At 43.6% G+C, this 19,349-nt stretch overlaps 1 protein-coding gene across 4 annotated transcripts in view; it reads left to right on the top strand.

Annotated features, from left to right (window-relative positions):
• Positions 1-17,888, top strand: part of SPATA13 (spermatogenesis associated 13) — a 115,038-nt gene extending 97,150 nt beyond the window's left edge. For all 4 annotated transcript variants that reach the window (XM_077158850.1, XM_077158853.1, XM_077158851.1 and 1 more), the window contains 6 exons: positions 311-490; positions 2,592-2,824; positions 6,102-6,231; positions 7,347-7,719; positions 11,365-11,439; positions 13,636-17,888. In XM_077158850.1, coding sequence (XP_077014965.1) covers positions 311-490; positions 2,592-2,824; positions 6,102-6,231; positions 7,347-7,719; positions 11,365-11,439; positions 13,636-13,811 — 1,167 coding nt within the window. In that variant the 3' untranslated portion in view covers positions 13,812-17,888. The remainder of the gene's footprint in view (positions 1-310; positions 491-2,591; positions 2,825-6,101; positions 6,232-7,346; positions 7,720-11,364; positions 11,440-13,635) is intronic.
• The last annotated feature ends 1,461 nt before the right edge of the window (positions 17,889-19,349 follow it).

Here is a 19,349-nt window from a genome sequence, read left to right as displayed (position 1 = left end):
AGTAACTTGTTTGATGAATTTAATCTGGAAACTTTATGATTTCTTTAGTCAAACCACCTATATCTTTTTCTCTTTTCTTTTGTTTTTAAAACATTTACAGCAAATTCCAATCAGTTTTATGATTATTTCTACACAGACCCAGAGAGGTTAAAATATTTTTCTTTCAATTAAAATCCACTGGTTTTGGTCCCCCTTCTCTTCTCCCTTCCCTTCACCAAAAAAAACAAAAAACAGCTGTACTCTTCAGAAAACTAATTTTCTTTTGAAGTTCCGAAATATTTTTTTTTAAGTTTACTTTTTTATTTTCCAGGGCTATATTCGACAGTGTCGCAAACACACAGGGATGTTCACGGTGGCACAGCTAGCCACCATTTTTGGAAACATTGAAGATATTTACAAATTCCAAAGAAAGTTCCTGAAAGACCTTGAGAAGCAATACAATAAAGAAGAACCTCATTTAAGTGAAATAGGATCCTGCTTTCTTCAACATGTAGGTGCCCCATTGCTTCTTTATTGACAACGTCCAGTTAAATCATACTTTTGAAATGTTTCTCCACTAAAAATAGGAATCCCTTTTTTGGTTGTCTCTTAGGAGGTTGTGTTTGCTAGAATGGAGATGTTAGTTGTAAGCCTTGATTGATTGGTTTATATGGCTAGTCTTTGTCAAGTTTCATGTCTTCAGAATCTTCCATTTTGGTATAGTTTAGAGTTGAAGGGGTGTATCAGGGTTCACTAGAGAAATGGAACCATTAGAATGTGTGTGTATCTACTGTGTCTATGCATATGTGAAGAGATTTATTTTAAAGAATTGGTTCGCATGCTTGTGGGGTTGGCAAGTCTGAAATTCAGAGGGCAGGCCAGCAGGCTGCTGATATTGTAGCCTTGAGGCAGAATGCCCTCCTCTCTGGGAAACCTCGGCTTTTATTTTTGAAGCTTTCAACTGACCAGATGAGAACCACTCTCACTGTGGAGGGCAGTCCCCTTCACTTAAAGTCAACTGATTGCAGATCCTAATCTCATCTACAAACCCATCACAGACACAACTAGACCAACGTTTGACCAGACCACTGGCACCATCCATAGCCAGCCAAGTAGACACATGAAATGAGCACTCCTAGGGGGCTCGTCTTTGAAGTGGTTTCTAAGAAGACATCCTCAGCGTCTGCTCTGTGTTAGGCACTGCTTTGAGGTTTTCTTATATTAGTTGCCATTGCAATGAGGTTGATAGGATTGTTATCCCCATTTCACAGATGGGGAAATCATGGCCTGCAGAATAACTGGGTCAAGGCCACATGCTGGAACGGGCAGATCTGAACTCCAACCCAGGCTGCACGGCTCTCAGCCACACTTGGGACACCTGAAACAACCTCACAGCCCCGCGATGATGAAATGAGTCAGTCATCCTTCAGTGGATGCTTGATTGTCATTCTTTACTCCTAAAAAATTTGAAGAAGGGCGGGCCGCGGTGGCTCAGCGGGCAAAGTGCTTGCCTGCTATGCCGGAGGACCTCGGTTCGATTCCCGGCCCCAGCCCATGTAACAAAAAACGGAAAAACAAAATACAATAAAACAAGAAAATGTTTAAAAATGTTTCCCTTTCTTCCTTCCTTCCTTCCTTCTATCCTTCCTTCCTTCTCTCTGTCTTTCCTTTAAAAAAAAAAAAAAAAAAAAAATTTGAAGAAGATGATTTCATTTCCAGTCAGAGTGGTCAGGAAAGAATAATAGTAAAATTAACGACAGGACAGGTAACGATGGTTCAGTGACAGAGTTCTCACCTGCCGTGCTGGAGACCGGGGTTCAATTCCTGGTGCCTGGCCATGCAAAAAAAAAATTAACGACAACAATGACACTTGCTGTTTGGTCCTTCCTGTGTGGCAGGCCTGGCGGCTCTGCAGAAGAGTTAGAACTGGAGCTGGTCCTTTGGTGTGGATAGATCTTAAATAGATTACAGTGACGTTTCGTGGAAAGATTGGCTTCCTAATGTGCTGGGTGTTGTAGGGGATGTTGTTTCAAAAGCCTCTTTGGCTGGAACAGAAGTTTCCCACAGGGGACAAGGAAGGGATCAGCTCGAGAAGCTGACTGACGTCAGGTTGAGTAGCAGGGCAGCGACGCTATGAATGAGAATCTTTGTGACTCTTGCTGGGGAGAACGGGAGAGTTTAAGTGAAAGTCAGTTCCCATAGTTGAGGTGGGCCCAGGCTTGCGGTTATGGCAGTAGAGTGTTGAAATGTTAAAAAATGTTTATTGGGATGATGTCTATAAAACAAAAATTTTCCCGTTTTAATCAGAGGGGTATTTTTGAGGAAAAACAGGTAAGGTTTGTGGTAAGGAACAAAGGAAAGCAGCAGTCAAAATTGCCAGGAGGTGGAATTGCTTCCTCTCTGGGAAACCTGTTTTTATTCTTGAGGCCTTCACCTGATTAGATGAGACCAGGGTTTTGAGAATGAGCAGGTCGGTTAGGAAGATGTTTTCTAGGTAAATAAGGGAGTTTGGGGTTAGACATATCGAGTTTGGCACATCCAAACGCGGGGGCACCTCGGGGGGTCAGGCTGGGACCTCGGCGACCTGGTGAGGCTGTGCTCTCCCTTTGCAGCAAGAGGGCTTTGCCATCTATTCTGAATACTGCAATAACCACCCGGGCGCCTGCCTGGAGCTGGCCGGCCTGATGAAGCAGGGCAAGTACCGGCACTTCTTCGAGGCTTGCCGCCTGCTGCAACAGATGATCGACATCGCCATCGACGGCTTCCTCCTGACGCCCGTGCAGAAGATCTGCAAGTACCCCCTGCAGCTGGCCGAGCTCCTCAAGTACACCACGCGGGAGCACAGGTGAGGGCGGGGCAGGGCGGTGGCGGGCACACCGGGGATCCTGGGGGACCCTGGGGGGGCCTGTGCACACTCACGTCCCCGGCTCGCCCACCTCAGCGTTTCACCTGCCTTTCAGCCTGCAGAGTTGTAATGGGCCGAGTGGAGACTTTTCTTTTCTTTTTTTTAAGAATATTTAAGAGTGTTAGATATTAAAATAAGATCGTAGAAGAGACCCCAGAAGAGCAATTCCTAGAGATATTAAAAATTAAGAATAATTCTTACACTGTATCATGAGTACCTGGGGATTTTAATTAATAATTGATTAATCTATTTTCTTTATTACCCTTTAGTTTTTGTGTATATTTTATGAATACTCATTTCTTAGATTAAGATATTTAACATTCAATAAAATGTTTTATTTTTAACCAAATATTTTAATCAATATTTAATAAAATGTTAAAATGTCTCATTAAAATATGTTATGAATACTTAATTAAAATATCTTATAACTATACCTTTTTAAATTAAAAAAAATACACATTTTTTAGAAGGAACAGACCAGTGTGAATACAACTTCAGGAGCACCTCTCTTGACTTCTGCTGCACCAGTCCTGGCTTCAGTTGTTTTCATAGCCACCCCTTCTCAGAGCAGCTCTATGCTGCAACAAAAGTTTAGTGTGTTGAAGGCATGAGGATATAGGAGGGATTGAACTGTAGAAAGGTAGGGGATTTCCAGGGTATGGAGTGGCCCATGAGGTCCACTTGGGAGGTGCAATGACTGGGACCCTGTCCGGCTCTCCGCCTGGAAGCTTGCCTGCACTCTAATCCTCTCTCACCCAGGGCCCAGGGCCTCTTGACCAGATTCCCTGAACGCCCCATCTCTCTTTTGCTCTTGCTTTAAGCCTACTAAGCTCCTCTTGTCACCCACAGCACCTCTGTGGTTTGAGTCTCAGCTTCTCCTGATGAACAGATATTTATTTTCTTTTCCCTTCTTTCTTTATTGTCTGCCTCTCTCCCTGATTTCTGGAATTTTCTAGGACCCTTGCCCTTGAGCGTTTGGGCTGTGTTGGTTACGTAACAGCAGTTCATCGTTTTCCTGCACACCCAGAAGCCTTCTGTAGTTGTACCATAGGTATCACTCGGTTCAGTCCTGGGGTGGGCAGCCCCCTTTCCCACGCAGCAGGGACAGGCGCATTGCCCCCCTTCTCAGCAGGCTGCAGCTGGGAGCTCCGTGGGCGCGCTGCGCACAGGGCATCTGCCCTGGTCGGGCTCTGCTAAGCTGAAGTGTTAGGTTGAAGCTTTCTGTTCTAGATGAGAACCAAACCTCCAGAGATCACTGCGTGGGCCCAAAGCTCAAACCACAGCTCCGGCTCTTGAAAGCATAATCTTTGAGATTAATCTAGTGAGATAGGGAGGCGGAAAGGATTGTACCCAGAGGAAATTTGCTGCAGCAAATAAAAAAAGTTCTTTGTTTCAGCAGCTAAGTACTGCCATGAGAGCAGTCAGATAACCTGTGGCCGAGCAGAGAGAGAGCTCTGTGGGGTGGAAAGGAAGGAGGGGATTTTTTTTGTTGTTCCTTCCATTGCTGGACGCCTGGGGAGAGGGGCGGGGTGAAAAGAAGGCTTTGGCAGTTACATTTGAAGGTCACAGGAAAAAGGAGAGGTCACTGAAGAATTGGAACTAAAGGATGATGAGAAAGGAGCTCATTGAAATAGATAAAAAGAAAGAGAGCTCCGTTTTTTCCCCTTTTTTTGATGGAAAACTCAGAAAAGTTCAATGGAAAAAATGTTCAAACTCAAGAGAGCCATAAATTTGAAGAAATTATAATAAGGAATAAAAAAGCATCATGATTTAAGGAGCAAAAGAAAATAAATAAATGAATTTAGAAGCAGAGACATCCTGCAAAACGCGGGCAAGCGGCTTAATAAAATCCAATCAGAAAAGCTGCAGTGAGAAGGCCACACAGCACTCCTCAGTGGTGTGTGTGTGTGGGAGGGTGTGTGAGGACACTTTTCACTATGAGATATGTCTAACCAATGTTGCAGATTTGAGCTATTAAAAGAAAAGGAAATGACGAAGAGCCCATTTCCTTGTCTTAAGTAAAACAATGCAGAATAACCCAAACTATCATCCTCTGCCTGTTTTCTGGGATTGTGTAGAAAAATTTGTAGAAAAGAATATCATCCTTTTGCACCCTTTCACCACTGCTGGAGGCCTTTGGGAGGGAGGGAGGGAATAGCCAACCATGATCTGGCAGACCCCTCGGATCATTTTTATTCTTCCTTCTCACTCTGCCCTCATCTTCGCGTGAATGGATTTCAGTTCCCTTTCTGAAGAGCATGTCCTTACAGCAGTGACTGCTTTGTGTAGGAATGCCCAAGGACTCCCCGAGATCTGAGTTTAATTGTGTTTGGTAAATAGGCAATAGACTCTGCTTTAAAGGCTTTTTTTCATGGCTCTGCTGGAGGAATTCTAATTCCATCCAATTGAGAATCAGTGGCTCTGTCCCTGCAGGACACCATGGGGCTGGGAAAGAAAAATCCAGGCCCTTGGCTGGCTGATGAGTTCATTTGACTCAAAATCATTATGCTGAGCAAAACCCAGATGTAAAACTTTTAGATATTGGTCATGCTCTGTTCTGACCTGAATGTAGAAAACAATGATACTTTTTCCTCAGCACCTATGGTTTTATAAGGCTTCAGAACAGAAGTCGGTTGGGGACACCATTTTAGTTTGATTCGACTCTGGCGTATGGAATACAGTGGAAATGAAGGTCTGTTGCTGTAGTAAATGCCACATTATTACATTTGCATGACTGGCCACTTCAGACTTCAGTGGCCGTGCTCTTACCTAAATAGTATGCAAGATGAGACTCAGAGCAAATTAACCCTCCTGAAAACGGCTCATAACTTTTTTTTAAACTATTTAATATGGCAAAACTGGATACATCAAAATCAAAGAGTGATAAAGCCTGTTCTTTATGTAGTGAAAGTAATCCTTTGTTGCTGGGATTAAAACTCAATTTTGCATGGCATTTTACTTTCATTCATTGTGATTTCTGGGAAATGAATGAAAACATTCTATGACAGAGAATTCTGAATTGCGATCGTTCAGGCCTCCTTTTTGCAGAATGCTGGCTATTCACAGAGACACAAGAGCGAGGCCACGGTGGCTGCTCCTCAAATGCCGCGTTGTCTAGACCATCACCCTGCCAGTTGGGGATCGAGGCCATTGTTTTGTCAGTCCTCATTTGTGAGTTGCGTGTCATGTGGTTAAAACTAACCTCCATCTTTGGCAGCGATTACGACAATATAAAGGCAGCCTATGAGGCCATGAAGAACGTCGCCTGCTTGATCAATGAGCGGAAGCGGAAGCTGGAAAGCATAGACAAGATAGCGCGGTGGCAGGTGTCCATTGTAGGCTGGGAGGTAAGTGGGGAAGGCCCGCCTCTCCTCCACCCTCCCCGCAACCCTAGGATGCTGCCCTGTTATCACCCCCATTTTGCAGTTGGGGAAACTTAAACACAGAGAAGTCAGGTAACTTGGCCAAGGTCACACACCTAAGAAGTGGTAGAACCTGATTGAAACCCAGCCCCAGCCTGGCATCAAGAGTCCACGCAGGTGATTACTATGCTGTACCATTGTTACTGATGACAATAAAGGGACACCCCCTCAGATTATTTTTTAGGCCAAACAAGATTCATCCCACATTAAATCAATTGGTCTTTTTTTCCTCTGTGAAACTCATGTCCCAGCAGATTGAGGAGTTTGGATTGAGAAGTTAGGTTTTTAACCAAACTAGATGATGGTGGTGAAAGTTGGAAAGAGATAATTATATTTCAAAGACTTCAAAGATATGTAGGGCTTGGAAGAGAATTCAGACTTTACTGAGTTCAACTTTTTCATTTTATAAATGAAGAATCTAAGGCACAAGATTGCTATAGGCAAGTAAATAGAAGAACTATCTCGAAGCCAAGGTCTTTTGCCCCCCACCCCCACCCAAAAAGAAAAAAACATTGCAGATGACTGAGATTAGAGGAGAATAAAATCTTATAAAACAAAGGCCACTACCATAACAAACGCTTTGAAGTTACATTGGACTAGATCCAGCCTAAATATTTTTACAGTATGATTTTTCTTCTAATCCTGGACTTTAACATTTGGGGGATAATTTATGGTTAGAAGTTTACTAATTTCTTCCCAGCAATTTGCTGTCTGGCCTTTTGTGTCTAAGACCCTAAACCAGTTATAATTCAAGGGAGCTGCTATATACCTAGAAACAAAATAGGATATCATACTTACATTCCCATGTAGTTAGAGCCTCTTTGATGGCTCCTCTATTCTCCAAGGAGTGATCTCAGCCAGCTACCATTTCAAACCTTAGCTGGATTCTGTTAATTTGGCCTGCTTTTCACTAGAGATCTCTTGCCTCTAAGGAAGACACCTGAGATAACCCAGGGGTGCTTGTAACATTTTTCTAGTCAGTAGGGCCCTGATGGAATCAGAATTGGCAGGTCTTTCCGTGTATTTTTTCATCACTGCAGGGGCTGGATATTTTAGATCGAAGTTCAGAATTGATTCATTCTGGGGAACTGACCAGAATCACCAAACAGGGCAAGAGCCAGCAGCGGACGTTCTTCCTGTTTGACCACCAGCTTGTGTCCTGCAAGAAGGACCTGCTGCGGAGGGACATGCTCTATTACAAAGGCCGCATGGACATGGACGAGATGGAGCTCGTGGACCTGGAGGATGGACGCGACAAGGACTTCAACCTCAACGTGAAAAACGCTTTCAAGCTTGTCCATCAGACCACGGACGAGGCTCACTTGTTTTGTGCCAAAAAGCACGAAGATAAAATGCGGTGGCTGCAGGCCTGCAGAGACGAGAGGAGAAGAGTTCAGGAAGACCGTGAGATGGGTGAGCTGCATGTGGGGTGGCCCAAAACATTTGGGTCTTTCGTTTTGTTATTTTGGTGACAAATACAGCACAAAATTTGCCGTTTCTACTATTTTTCAGTGTATATTTTGGTGGCATTGATTGCATTCGTGATGAGCTACCATCACCTCCATCCACTTCCCAGTTTTTCCATCATCCCAAACAGAACCTCTGTGCCCTTTGAAGCCGTCAGTCCCCATTCCCCACCTCCCACCAGACCCTGGAAACCTGTACTCTACTCTGTCTCTGTGAATTTACTTATTCTAGGTCATTATATAAATGGAGTCACGCAATATTTATCTCTTTTGTGTCTGGCTTGTTTAACTCAACATGATGTCTTTAAGGGTCGTGCATGATGTAAGCACGTCTTGGCACTTGATGTGCCTTAGCTTTTTGATCTCATTCCCCTTCCCAAGCATGCCCTCCAACCCTCTCCGCTTTGGTACAAGAAAAAGAAATTGCCAATTCTCGATACTTCTAAACTTGCTCACAGGTCAGATCATAACAGATGTAGTTACGATAAGTAATGCTTTTTCAGTGTTTACTTTGTGCCGGATACTGTTCTCCACCTTTACTTAGATGGTCTCATTTAGTCCCTGCCACACCCTGTGATGGGGATACTGTTATAAAGCCCATTTTACAGATGAGGAAATCAAGACTTAAGGAACCTGGGCTCTTTTACAGCATGGTCAAGTAGCATTTAAAACGAGGTCAGTGTGATCCAGCGATCTGCCCACTCTGGGGTCTTCTACCCCAACCATTAGAAATATCAGCCCATTCTTGAGTCTCCTGCCTCAGCTGTGCCCTTGCAGAGCTCTTTAGATTTTACCTTGCTGCCAGAGTAGATTCAGACCCGACAAGTCTCCCTGCATGTCCCACTACCTCTCTCGTTCATGAAGCTAAGGGCTATGCATCATGGCTTACAGTCAGGACAAGGCATCCTCTCTTGCCACTCCCGTGAGGCTGTTCTACTCCTCATTACCCAGATGCTTCCTTGCGCCCATCTTCCCAGCTCCAGCTGACCTCGAGGTATTTCCTGGCTTTCTGAGATTGCCGCTGCCCTGCCTGGCATTAATGATGGTTGTCCTCCTGGTCTTCGGGCCCTAAGGTCCGGTGCTACAGGGACCATGAGCCCCTAACAAGGTGGGGTGAAGGATAATCACCCCTACAGCCAAGGGAGCTCAGACCTCAAAGGTTGCGTAGCCCAGGGTGGAGGAGAAGGCCTACCCCGCCTCCTTACTCCTCTCCACTGAAGTGATCAACTAGTTTAAAATTTATTTTTTGCAGTTTTTTATTACGGTAACATATACAACCGAAAATTTCCCATTTTAACACTTTTGAGTATATGATTCAGTGTTGTTAATTATGTTCACAATGTTGCGTAGTCATCACCACCATCCATCAGCAAAACTTTTACATCATTCCACACTAAAATTCTGTTCCCCATAGCGTGAACTCCCTACTGACCACCCCCACCCTGGCCCCTGGAAACCTGTATGTTAATTTATGGTCCTATTAATTTGCATATTTTAATTATTTTATACAAGAGATCATTCAGTATTTGTCCTTTTGTGTCTGGCTTATTTCACCCAGGGTGATGTCTTCAAGGTTCGTCCATGTTGACCCCCTCTCAGGACTGTGTTCATTTTTATGGCTGAATCATACTCCATGGAGTGGGGATACCACATTTTGTTTATCCATTCATAGTTGATGGATACTTGAGTGGTTTCCACCTTTTGATCATTGTGAATGATGCTGCTAATGAGCAGTGGTATGCAACTGGTATATATTTGGGTCCCTGATTCCAGTTCTTTGGGGTGTACACCTAGAAGTGGGGACGAACTGCTTTTTGCTGTGGGAAAGCAAGAATGCAAACGAGGAGGTGCTTGGTCAGTCCTCACCATGCTGCATATCACCGGCCACTGGCCCTAGGGTTGGCTGTGGGTTTTTCCCTCACCCCTGGGAGGTTCCCTGGAACCATATGTCAGAGTTGGGAAGGGTTTACAAGTCAGTTAGGCTAACTCATCATCCAAAGAACAGCTCCCCTCCGAAAACCTCTTGAGCAGACGGCAGCCTCCCTGGCGTGAAACTCATTCCCTTGTGAGGTAGGTTAGGCCCCTCTGCTCTGAGCATCCCAGTCTTTATGTGAAAACGAAACCAACTCCTGACATCTTCCATTTTTGGTACTGCTTTAGGCTCTTGGGTCCTATTGAATCCTTGAGATGTTTCCAGAATGACAGAGCCTCAGAATCCTAATCCTACCTGCTATGTGTAGGCCCTGAAAGCATTTGCAAATCAGAATGTCTCCTTTTCCCCTGTGCTAGAGCTGATGAGAACAGGGAACATGCTAAAGACTTTTCAACCCTACCCCTTCACAGAAAAAGAAAGGAGGGACTCTTTGCAGTCCATGTTTCCCCATGGCTAATGCTCCAAAGACTCGTCAGCCTTGGTGCCTTTATACACGGTGTGTAGGTAGATTGGGGAGCTAGTCTGTAATCCAGGGTGGAGAGCCCCAAGGCAAAGCCTGGGGTTGGAGGCCGTGTATCAAATACGAGCCAGACGTCAGGACCCAGTTAGGGACATGCGGAATGTCAAGGAGTGAGAGCTGGAGAACAGCTAGGGGCCTGAGTCTGCAGAAGTGAGAGGATAAGCCAGGGCAAGTGACCCTGCAGTATGAGCAGCAGAGGCAGGCATGACACCAGAGCCAGTGGCTTGGTCACAGGGAAGAGAGCCAGTGGCTTGTCTGCTCCAAGAGGTAAGCTTTCTGCCCAGGCAGCCTCCACGGCCCCACCTTTTCTGGCCTTTGCTCCACCTCATTTTGTGGCTGCTGGGCAGGGCCTTGTTTCATCTCTAGGTGCCTCCCTGGTTACTTGTTTTCACCTACCCTTTCCTCTACAGGCAGACATTGCCACTCTTCTACAGAGCATGTTTTAGCCTCCAGGGCTACTATAACAAAAGTCATAGACCTGTTGGAGTAAACAGTGGGAGCTTCTGGTCTCAGAGTTTGGAGGCTAGAAGTCCCAAATCAAGGTATCAGCAGGATCATGCTTTCTCGGGAGTCTGTGGCATTGCACTGGTGGCTGCCAGCAATCCCTGTTCCGGTCTCTGCCCCTGACACACGGCCGTCTGTCTCCTTCTGTCTCTTCCTAACTCTGTGTCCAAATTTCCTCTGCTTATATGGACTCCAGCCATATGGATTAAGGACCACCCTGATTTCATTTGACCTCAGTAGGCCCTTCGACGATCCTATTTATAAGTGAACGCACACCCACAGGACGGAGGTTAGAACTGGAGCATGTCTTTGTGGGGGGCACGATTCAGTCCTCAACACCCTGTGTCAGCATTTACCAGCATCTTCAGGGTTTACACTCCGCATCCATATATAATTATTAACAGGACCTCATTTCAGTCTGAAAAATGTCCTAGTTTGGAAGGTACTTACATGCCCCCTGCCCCCAATGATGATTCCTTGCAACTTCTTTTCCATTCTTCTCAGCCTCTTGTGTTTCCTTGAGGATTATAGTTCTTTGATGAGATTTGGTGATTTGAATTTGGGTGCAAGTTTTGTTCTGAAGTGTTTTCGCTAGTTTTGGAATATATATATATCACATTTGTTTCTAAATCCAGGGATGGAAATTTCAGAAAACCAAAAGAAGCTCGCGATGTTAAATGCTCAAAAGGCAGGACATGGAAAGTCCAAGGGTAAGTTCTTGAGAAGGTTTCAACTTCTTAATGTGTAAATAAAATGGAAGGAAAATGCCAAAAGTCTTAAAATAGGCCAATTCTAAATAAAGAAGAGCATCATGAGTCAAACTCAAAATGATAGATTCAAAACAATGTACAGTTTAAGAGACTCTGTATTTGGTTTATGAATATGTTTCACAACGTGCTTACATTTGAGTATAAGCATATAAAATGTTCTGGGTGTTTAGAACTTTTTTGGGGGGAGTGTTTATAATTTTTCAGAAAGTAGTAAATGTTTCTTGAAGGAGTTTAGTACTAATAAGCTTCCAGCTCTCAATCTAAAAGCTCAAGGAGTAAATTAAACCAAAAGACGAAAACTTGTTTATTTAGAACAATGATTCTCTACCTAGAACCGCATCAGGATTACTGGGGGAGCTATTTTGAAATACTGATATCTAGGCCACACATCTTGGGATTCTAATCTGCAAACAAAGATTTTCTACAATGTTGATAATACAAATTATCTGTCCCTACAGCAATTAAATAATAGGGATTTTTTTTTCCCCAAAAATGTATGTTGTGTTCTTAGAAACTTTATTCAGGCTGACTTTCTCCTCCAAGAGATTTACGCTACGAAATTTATCCCACTCACTGTTTTTCTAACTAAAAATGCAAAAGCAAGGACCAGCTAAGTCCCAGACTGAGATACGCCATCATCTAATGAGCTAAGGAAAATTTGTTGACAAATCAAGACTTAACGTTGCACTTTATCCTCAGGCGAAATGCAGAATTTTCCCAAGTTACAAACCTCTTCAAGGCAGAAACCCACCCCCTTCCTTTTTTTGCTTTTAGTATCGCCACTTTAAAAAAATTTTTATATTTTTATAAATTTTATATATGTACATAGTCTTATACATACGTAATTTTCCATTTTAACCATTTACAAGTGGCGTTAATTACATTCACAATGTTGTGCCACCATCACCAGCTTGTTTTCAGTTTTTCTTTTGGCGTGGGTAGGCTCCGGGAATCGAACCCGGGTCTTCACAGTGGTAGGCAAGAATTCTGCCACTGAGCCACCGCTGCACTTTCTCATCACCCAGAACAGAAACTCTTTACCCCTTACGCAGTAACTCCTCATTCCTCTCTGGCCCCAGCTCCTGGGAACCGCGTATCTCCTTTCTGTCTGTGTGAATTTGCTTAGTCTGTGTATCTCCCAGGTGAGCAGTAGCATGTGGTAGAATTTATTCATTTCTGCCCTGTTTTCTAAGGTTGCTTGCTGGGGACTGAGCCCTGAAGAGCGGAAGGAACATCCATGTCCATGGTGACCAATCGACAGGGTCTCTATAGGGGACCCTGCAAGGGTCCCTCGTTTAGCCCCCTTCGGCTTGGCAGGGCAAGGAGAGTCTCTGAAGGCAGGGACAGGGACAGGTTCTGCACTAAGTCATGTCTGTTTCCAAAACCCTCACTCTTTCATCCTATCATGCTGACTTACAGTTAGTTACCTTTTGACCTTATAGCTATTCCTAATAAGCCTTTTTTCTAACCTCTGCACAGATTTAAAATACCTACTCTAATGAAAGTTTTCATTAAAGCAATTAATTAGTATGGTCCAGTGGAGTCCCAATATTATAAGGGCAGACACATTTAGAACACATTCCAGGTTTTGGGGGCACTGTTCGAAGGACTTCACTTATACTACCTCATTTAATTCTCATTAGGTACCGTTATCCCCATTTTGGAGATTAGAGAACTGAGACCCAGAGAAGTTATATAATTTCCCCCAAATTGACACAACTTCTACACAAGTAGATGTAGACCTGTAGAATCTGGGCTGAGGAAGTATGAACTACATGCCTTCCCATAAAACATCTGTTGCTTTTCATGCCAGCTAACAATGCATTTCCTATTCTGCCCCTTACTGCTGTGTGCCCTTAGGTGATTTAAATAACCTCTCTGGGTTTCAGATTTTCTTCTAGCCAAATTGACTTACTGGCATCTTCCCTAAAGGGTTAAATGAGATAAATACACGAAAAGTTCCTCCCACAGTGTCTGAACACAGTAATGAGTGTTTCCGAAATGAGAGTCTTTAAATGTATTTTGGTTTAATTTGAATTAACAATTTGCTATGAACTTTGAGATGCGACACTCACTTTCTTTTTGGCTAGCAAGTGACCCTCAATGCATACTCTATTTCCTTCTCTGCCCACTTAGGCTATAGTGGATGCCCCGTGCCCCCACCACACCAGGGCTTACATCCTGTCCATCAGCGCCACATCACCGTGCCAACGAGCCTCCCCCAGCAGCAGGTCTTTGCCCTGGCAGAGCCCAAGAGAAAGCCTTCACTTTTCTGGCATACCTTCAATAAACTCACACCTTTCAAGAAATGAACCCATCATGGCTCTGCTTCTATTGAGGTGACCGCCAAGAGGAGGCTCCTTTTTGGTTCTTCTGTGCTGAGTTCAAGGAAAGTGCCTTGGACCAGTGCTGAAAACTTCCTTCAGGGGGCTCAGTGAAGGAGAAAACGACTTGGACACACCTTCAGTCTGCAGAAAGGCAGCTGCCTTCATAGAAGGGAGGAGAGGTCCTTACTCAGAGCTCAGACATACCCAAGGCCCCTCTGTGACCTGTTCTGAAATGGCAGAGACTGGGAACCAGGAACAGGCTCGGGAATGGACACTGAGCCCACCTACCTCCAGGAGCTTCGCTGGCGATGGGCGCGGTCTTTCCTGCCACGCCCACTTCTGCAGCCCCAAACCCAGAGCAAGCGCTGAGGAGTAACTAGATCAAAGAGTCAGTTTTGCATTTGACCGTGATGGGAATCATCGTGATGGGGTTGGTACAGTCTTCCCTCTCACTGGCCCATGGTTGGTGGGACCTGGAAGAAGAGCTGCTATGTTCTTCCATCCTATCAGGGAGCCCCCAGCTGCAGTGGAGATGACCGTGGCATTCCTTAGCGTCATCGAAATCCCACAGTTGCCAGGTGGTCCCACAGGTGTCATCTAACAAGTTTGCTCTCCCTGTAGCCTAGGAGAAAAAGAACCCAACCTGATTCACTGGCTGCTCAACCTGCAGGGCAGAGCAGCTTAAGCATTCTAAAGCTGCTGCTGCTTTCATTGGAGGGAATGAAAATCCTACTGCAGGCTGGATTTGTTCTCAAGTCAGAGCCATCTGTCATTCCACAAGCACAAATTACATCCTGCCCATACATCAGGCCCTAAGAAACTCTACCATTCAAACGTACCTACTTGTGATTTTTTAAAAAAATTATTTTTATGATTATGATAAAGCAGATACGAAAACACCCAAAATTGAAAGTGGGCTTAAAGAGCACCGATGCACTTCCCCCATCGGTTGTCTGTGACAACCTAAAATGTAAAGATGCACCCTCCGCTGAGAAGCCGTGAAAGTGTCCACACCTCCCTCCTTGGGACTTGAAGCAGACTTCTTCCCATAAACTCCGAAAGGTAATCCTAACAGTGCCATTATCAGCACACCAATGGGCTTCTGAAGTTTCATTCTCTATAAAGGAGACCTTAAAATATAAAGACTCGGATAATAGCCTTTTTTGAACAAAGACCACACTGGCTGAGACCTGTAGATAATAACCTCCTTTTCTTTGTCTGTGTTGTACATTTCGATGAAAATGACATTTTTAAATACGCCTGGCGGTGCCTGCCCATGCAAAAAAAAAAAAAAAAAAAAAAAAAAATGCCTGGCTCTGCTAGAGAGATGCCTTTGAATTTTCCCAGTACGCTGGACTCGAGTGCGCTGTGTTACATGATTCATGGAGGTCAGTTTGTGAAGCCCTTTTTTTGTATGCTACTCTTGGAAAGTTTTCTTCTCCTAGGCACATGCTCCAGAATAAACAAATCTGCAATGTCGGAGACACACATACGCTTGATGACTCCATTGTGTGGCTCCTCTGGGCTCTCCCTTCTTGGCCCCCCTGTGTCTAGACCTAAAGGGATCCGACCGTCACGCAGCCAGAAGACTAATCCTGAGCTGCTCTGATGAGCCTTTAGAGCATTTATGCAGGTTTCTCATGAAATCTTATCTGTTCCTGCTCCGGTTAGGCTGCTCCTGCTGGCTTGTTTCTCTCAGTATTGCCGAGAAGTTGTGACACTCAGTGACTGCATCTGTGGACCTTCTAGCCATGTGTCCTGAGAGAGGTTGGTCTATGACAAAGTCTCAGGAGGTGCTGTGGCTTTGTGCATGTGTGTGTTCACGAGTGTGTGCATCGGTGTTTCCTTTTTTCAACAGACATCTCCATTTTAGTTGCATTTCTATAACTGATCTTCTTTCTAACAAAATATAATTATATATTTTGAAAACTGTACCTGATGTGCTTTTCCTAGATACCTTATCAATAGCCATAGGGGTTTCTGTGCTAAATAGAGTTGCTTGTATGTGTAGCATTTTGAACAGTTGTGTGTTTTTTGTGTTTTGTTTTTTTAATGTTATATAAGATAATTGCTTTAAGGAAGTAAAGAGAATCAGTTTGCTTGTGTTACATTTTCAGTGAGCATTAAATTCATGCACAGAGTCATTCAAAGGGCTCCCTTTTACTGGTGTGAAAATGGGTATTGAAGAAATGCTTTAAGTTCTATGACCATTCCTAATTTATTTCCCAGCTGAGCCCTAACTTCTGATTCCCACCTCTATGTCCCTGGACTTTTAATAGAGAAGCATGAACACCGAGACACAGTTTTGGTAAGTCAAGTTCAGTTCCAGTGCCACCTAGACGAGTAAGTCCCAAGGCGATCCCAGTAAGTTTTGTGTTGTTTGAAAAATCATTCAATCAAATATTTGTCCTGGGTAGATCCTACCTAGATTTTCAGGAGATTTTGAAAACTGCTAAAATATTTTTATAAAAATAACCTATCATTTGGATTTTAATACTGGAAGTCCAGTATTCTAATTTTAGCTTTGCCAAACTCACAGATTTCCAAAATGAAAAGGAAAAAAAAAAGAGAAAGGACTAAAGAGGCTCCTCTGTAGATCATGAATGAATTTCATTGAGAATCTCACTTTATCTTTCTTTTTAATCCTTCATTATGCAATATGGGTAGGAAAAAAATTAAGATGGTATAACATTTTGATGAATTTCAGCTATTCTGTCCTTCATGTCTGTTCTAGAATTTGCAGTTTCTGTTGAAAAATAGTTGAAATGGCCTACGATAAAAATCAAAGTTAGAAATTTTGATCATACCTAAACTATATATCGATCCTCGAGTAGATTAAAAGCAATTGAAAAACAGAATATTTGTAAAAAAAAAATCCTTTCTAAATTCCGTTCTTTGTCTTTGGCCTGCAAATTAAGGAGAGAGTGACAGCAATTTTCCATAGCCTTCATGAATCACATCAGCCTAGTTACATTTTAGTGGAACTGATGATTTTTTTCTGGTAGATCTCCTTTTGTAGTTGAAAACATTTCACCACCATCTGTATGGTATTTCTGAATATTGTTGTGCCTTTTTGTTCAGGAAAAGGCTAAACCCATGCCTGCTGAGGAAATCCCTTCACCCTGTATTGTCATTGTCTGGAGACAAAGCAAACATGCATTTAGTAAAAAATTTTGTTCACAATAGAAATCTTTTGTTCAAACCGTGTGATAGCCAGCAAATCTCATTTAGAAATTTCTTCATGGCCAAATTGCTGCTATTTCTCAATGCTAATTAAATAAGCTACCCAGAATAGGTTGCCTGGAGGTAAGGTGGTCATTGCTGCATTATTATTTTGATGGACAGTCACTGGACAGTGCCAAGAGAGTCAAGAGATGTCCCTTCAGACTTACAGACCACAAGAAGTCTTGCTACCAAGGATGCTAGAAAACAAAATTATCCCTGGAATGAGCTTAACCTAAAATTGTTAACGCTGTTAAAATTTTACTTGGCTCTCCTGCTGTTTTCAGGATGCAGTGAAAGTAGAGTCAAACTTTGGGAAAGTAATGGGTACTAACTGGCCTTGGTGGGAAAATATACCACAAATAAAACAAAGGCTTAAGTATCTGAGGGGATTTACTTAGCTACCACAAGCAACTTTCATTATTGCCTTTAATTCTTTCATGGGCATTGTCGTCTCTATTTAGGAAATTGTTCTTTGATTCTGTAATTTAACAATTTGGGGGTTTTGTTTGTTTATTTTTGTAAATATTAGCATCGATTGTGTATGACCTGCTTACCTACTTTGCAGGGCTTTTGGCAGCCTTTTCCTTTCATTTTAACTCATCAACATCAAGATGATGTTTTCTGTGTAAGTCAAGGGTCAGCTTCGAACCTGATGAATTAGCTTTTGATGGCTGAGGTCCGCTGTACAAGATTGCTGAAACTTGATATGTATTTTGTTGAATGAAGTTTTTTTGTAAAGAAATATTTACAATGTTATTTCAAAGATTTCTTGTAAATGATATGAATCTCTATTTGTTGTTTTGTATCTGTATATTAAAGTTTCATTTGCCAAACCTGCCCTAACAATGCATTTGAGTAGTAAAATAAGATAGAGCTTCTGGAACGTTCAGTCGTACCCTGCCCTTATGTGGGTAGATTTACAATTTATCCAGTAATGAGCTAGGTCAAGGCATTGAGTGGCTCTGGGGAGGCTCTGGGGGGAATGGAGAAGTGTCCACCACACTTAAAAAAAAGTCACTACACTTGACGCATTGGTGGCTGGTGGAACCAAAACCTAAAGCGAGAAGCCCACTTTTGAAGCAGTAGCTTTTGCTTTTTCTACTGATGATGCAAGCTTAGGAAGGGAGAAAGATGAGCCTATTGTGGCAAATCCTATACCTAACAGGAAGGCAGGTGGACAGACCAGGCCTCTTTCCCTTCACTCCCTGGTCAGCGCCAGGCAGGCTTCCAGCCTTCCCCACATCTTCCAGATTTTAGCAGATCTTCCAGAGCAGATGGGCTAGAGCCCCCCCGCCCCGTGCTCCCCACCACTTACTCTTTGGAGGTGGGGTAGATAAGAATTTCCTTCTTTTAATTAACAGTTCAGAAAAGCTAGTAAATAGCCTATTGTTTGGTGTGACTGTAATCAGAAATGAGTTCCTATAAGAGTTGCCAAGCAGCTGCTTCTCTCTTTCTGTTTATTTACTTTGAAATTCCACCTACTTCCCAAAATGATCTGTTCCCCACTTCTTGGGCTGGTGTGGGGGAACAGGGCTGGCTTGGAGCGGGGAGGGCACTGAGAACCTAAAGGTCTCTGAACGAGTCTCCACGGACTCAAGATGGTGTAACACAGAAGAAGGCAAGAAACTACATGAAGGCAGTAGAATTTTCTGGAAGAATTGTGGGTTGGGGAGGTGAGAACTAATCTCCACATTGGTCACCTGCTCTGTGCCGTGGAGAGACCAAGTGAAATGTGCGATTCCTCCTTGCACATGTGGTTGAGTGGGAAAGACAAACATACAGAGATATAATTAAAATTCAGCATCATTGGGTGCACGAGTGGCTCAGCGATAGAATGCTCGCCTGCCATGTGGGAGACTTGGGTTCAATTCCCAGACCATGCACCCAGAAAAAGAAAAATTCAGCATACACCATACAGAGGTAGAACTGTGTACCAATTTTAAAACGAGTTCAGAAAATGGAGTCCTTTCCTCTGTTGAGTGAGTCTCTGGGATTAAGCTACTAGAGAAGGCTTCGTTCAGGAGGAAAGGTCCAAACGGGATTCCCAAGGGTATATGTGCTCACCTGGGGCTCTCAGAAAGCAAAGACAACTTCAGGGGTGGGAACGGTTGGGGAGGTGACGGAAACTGCATGGTGTGGCCTGGTAACGGGACTCAGCTCAGTGTTACTGGAATTGAAATGTAATGTGAAGGTGTGTGATGCACCGAAACGGTGAGCCAAAACTGGCCCACAAACCACCTGTCCAAGATGAGCCACAGAGATTCCATCTTGTGGGCAAAGAGTATAAGGCTAGGAATA

Source organism: Tamandua tetradactyla, chromosome 4 (assembly GCF_023851605.1).
Source record: "Tamandua tetradactyla isolate mTamTet1 chromosome 4, mTamTet1.pri, whole genome shotgun sequence".
NCBI lineage: Eukaryota > Metazoa > Chordata > Mammalia > Pilosa > Myrmecophagidae > Tamandua > Tamandua tetradactyla.
The sequence above is the reverse complement of the archived record's forward strand: the minus strand, read 5'-3'. Positions and strand labels throughout refer to the sequence as shown.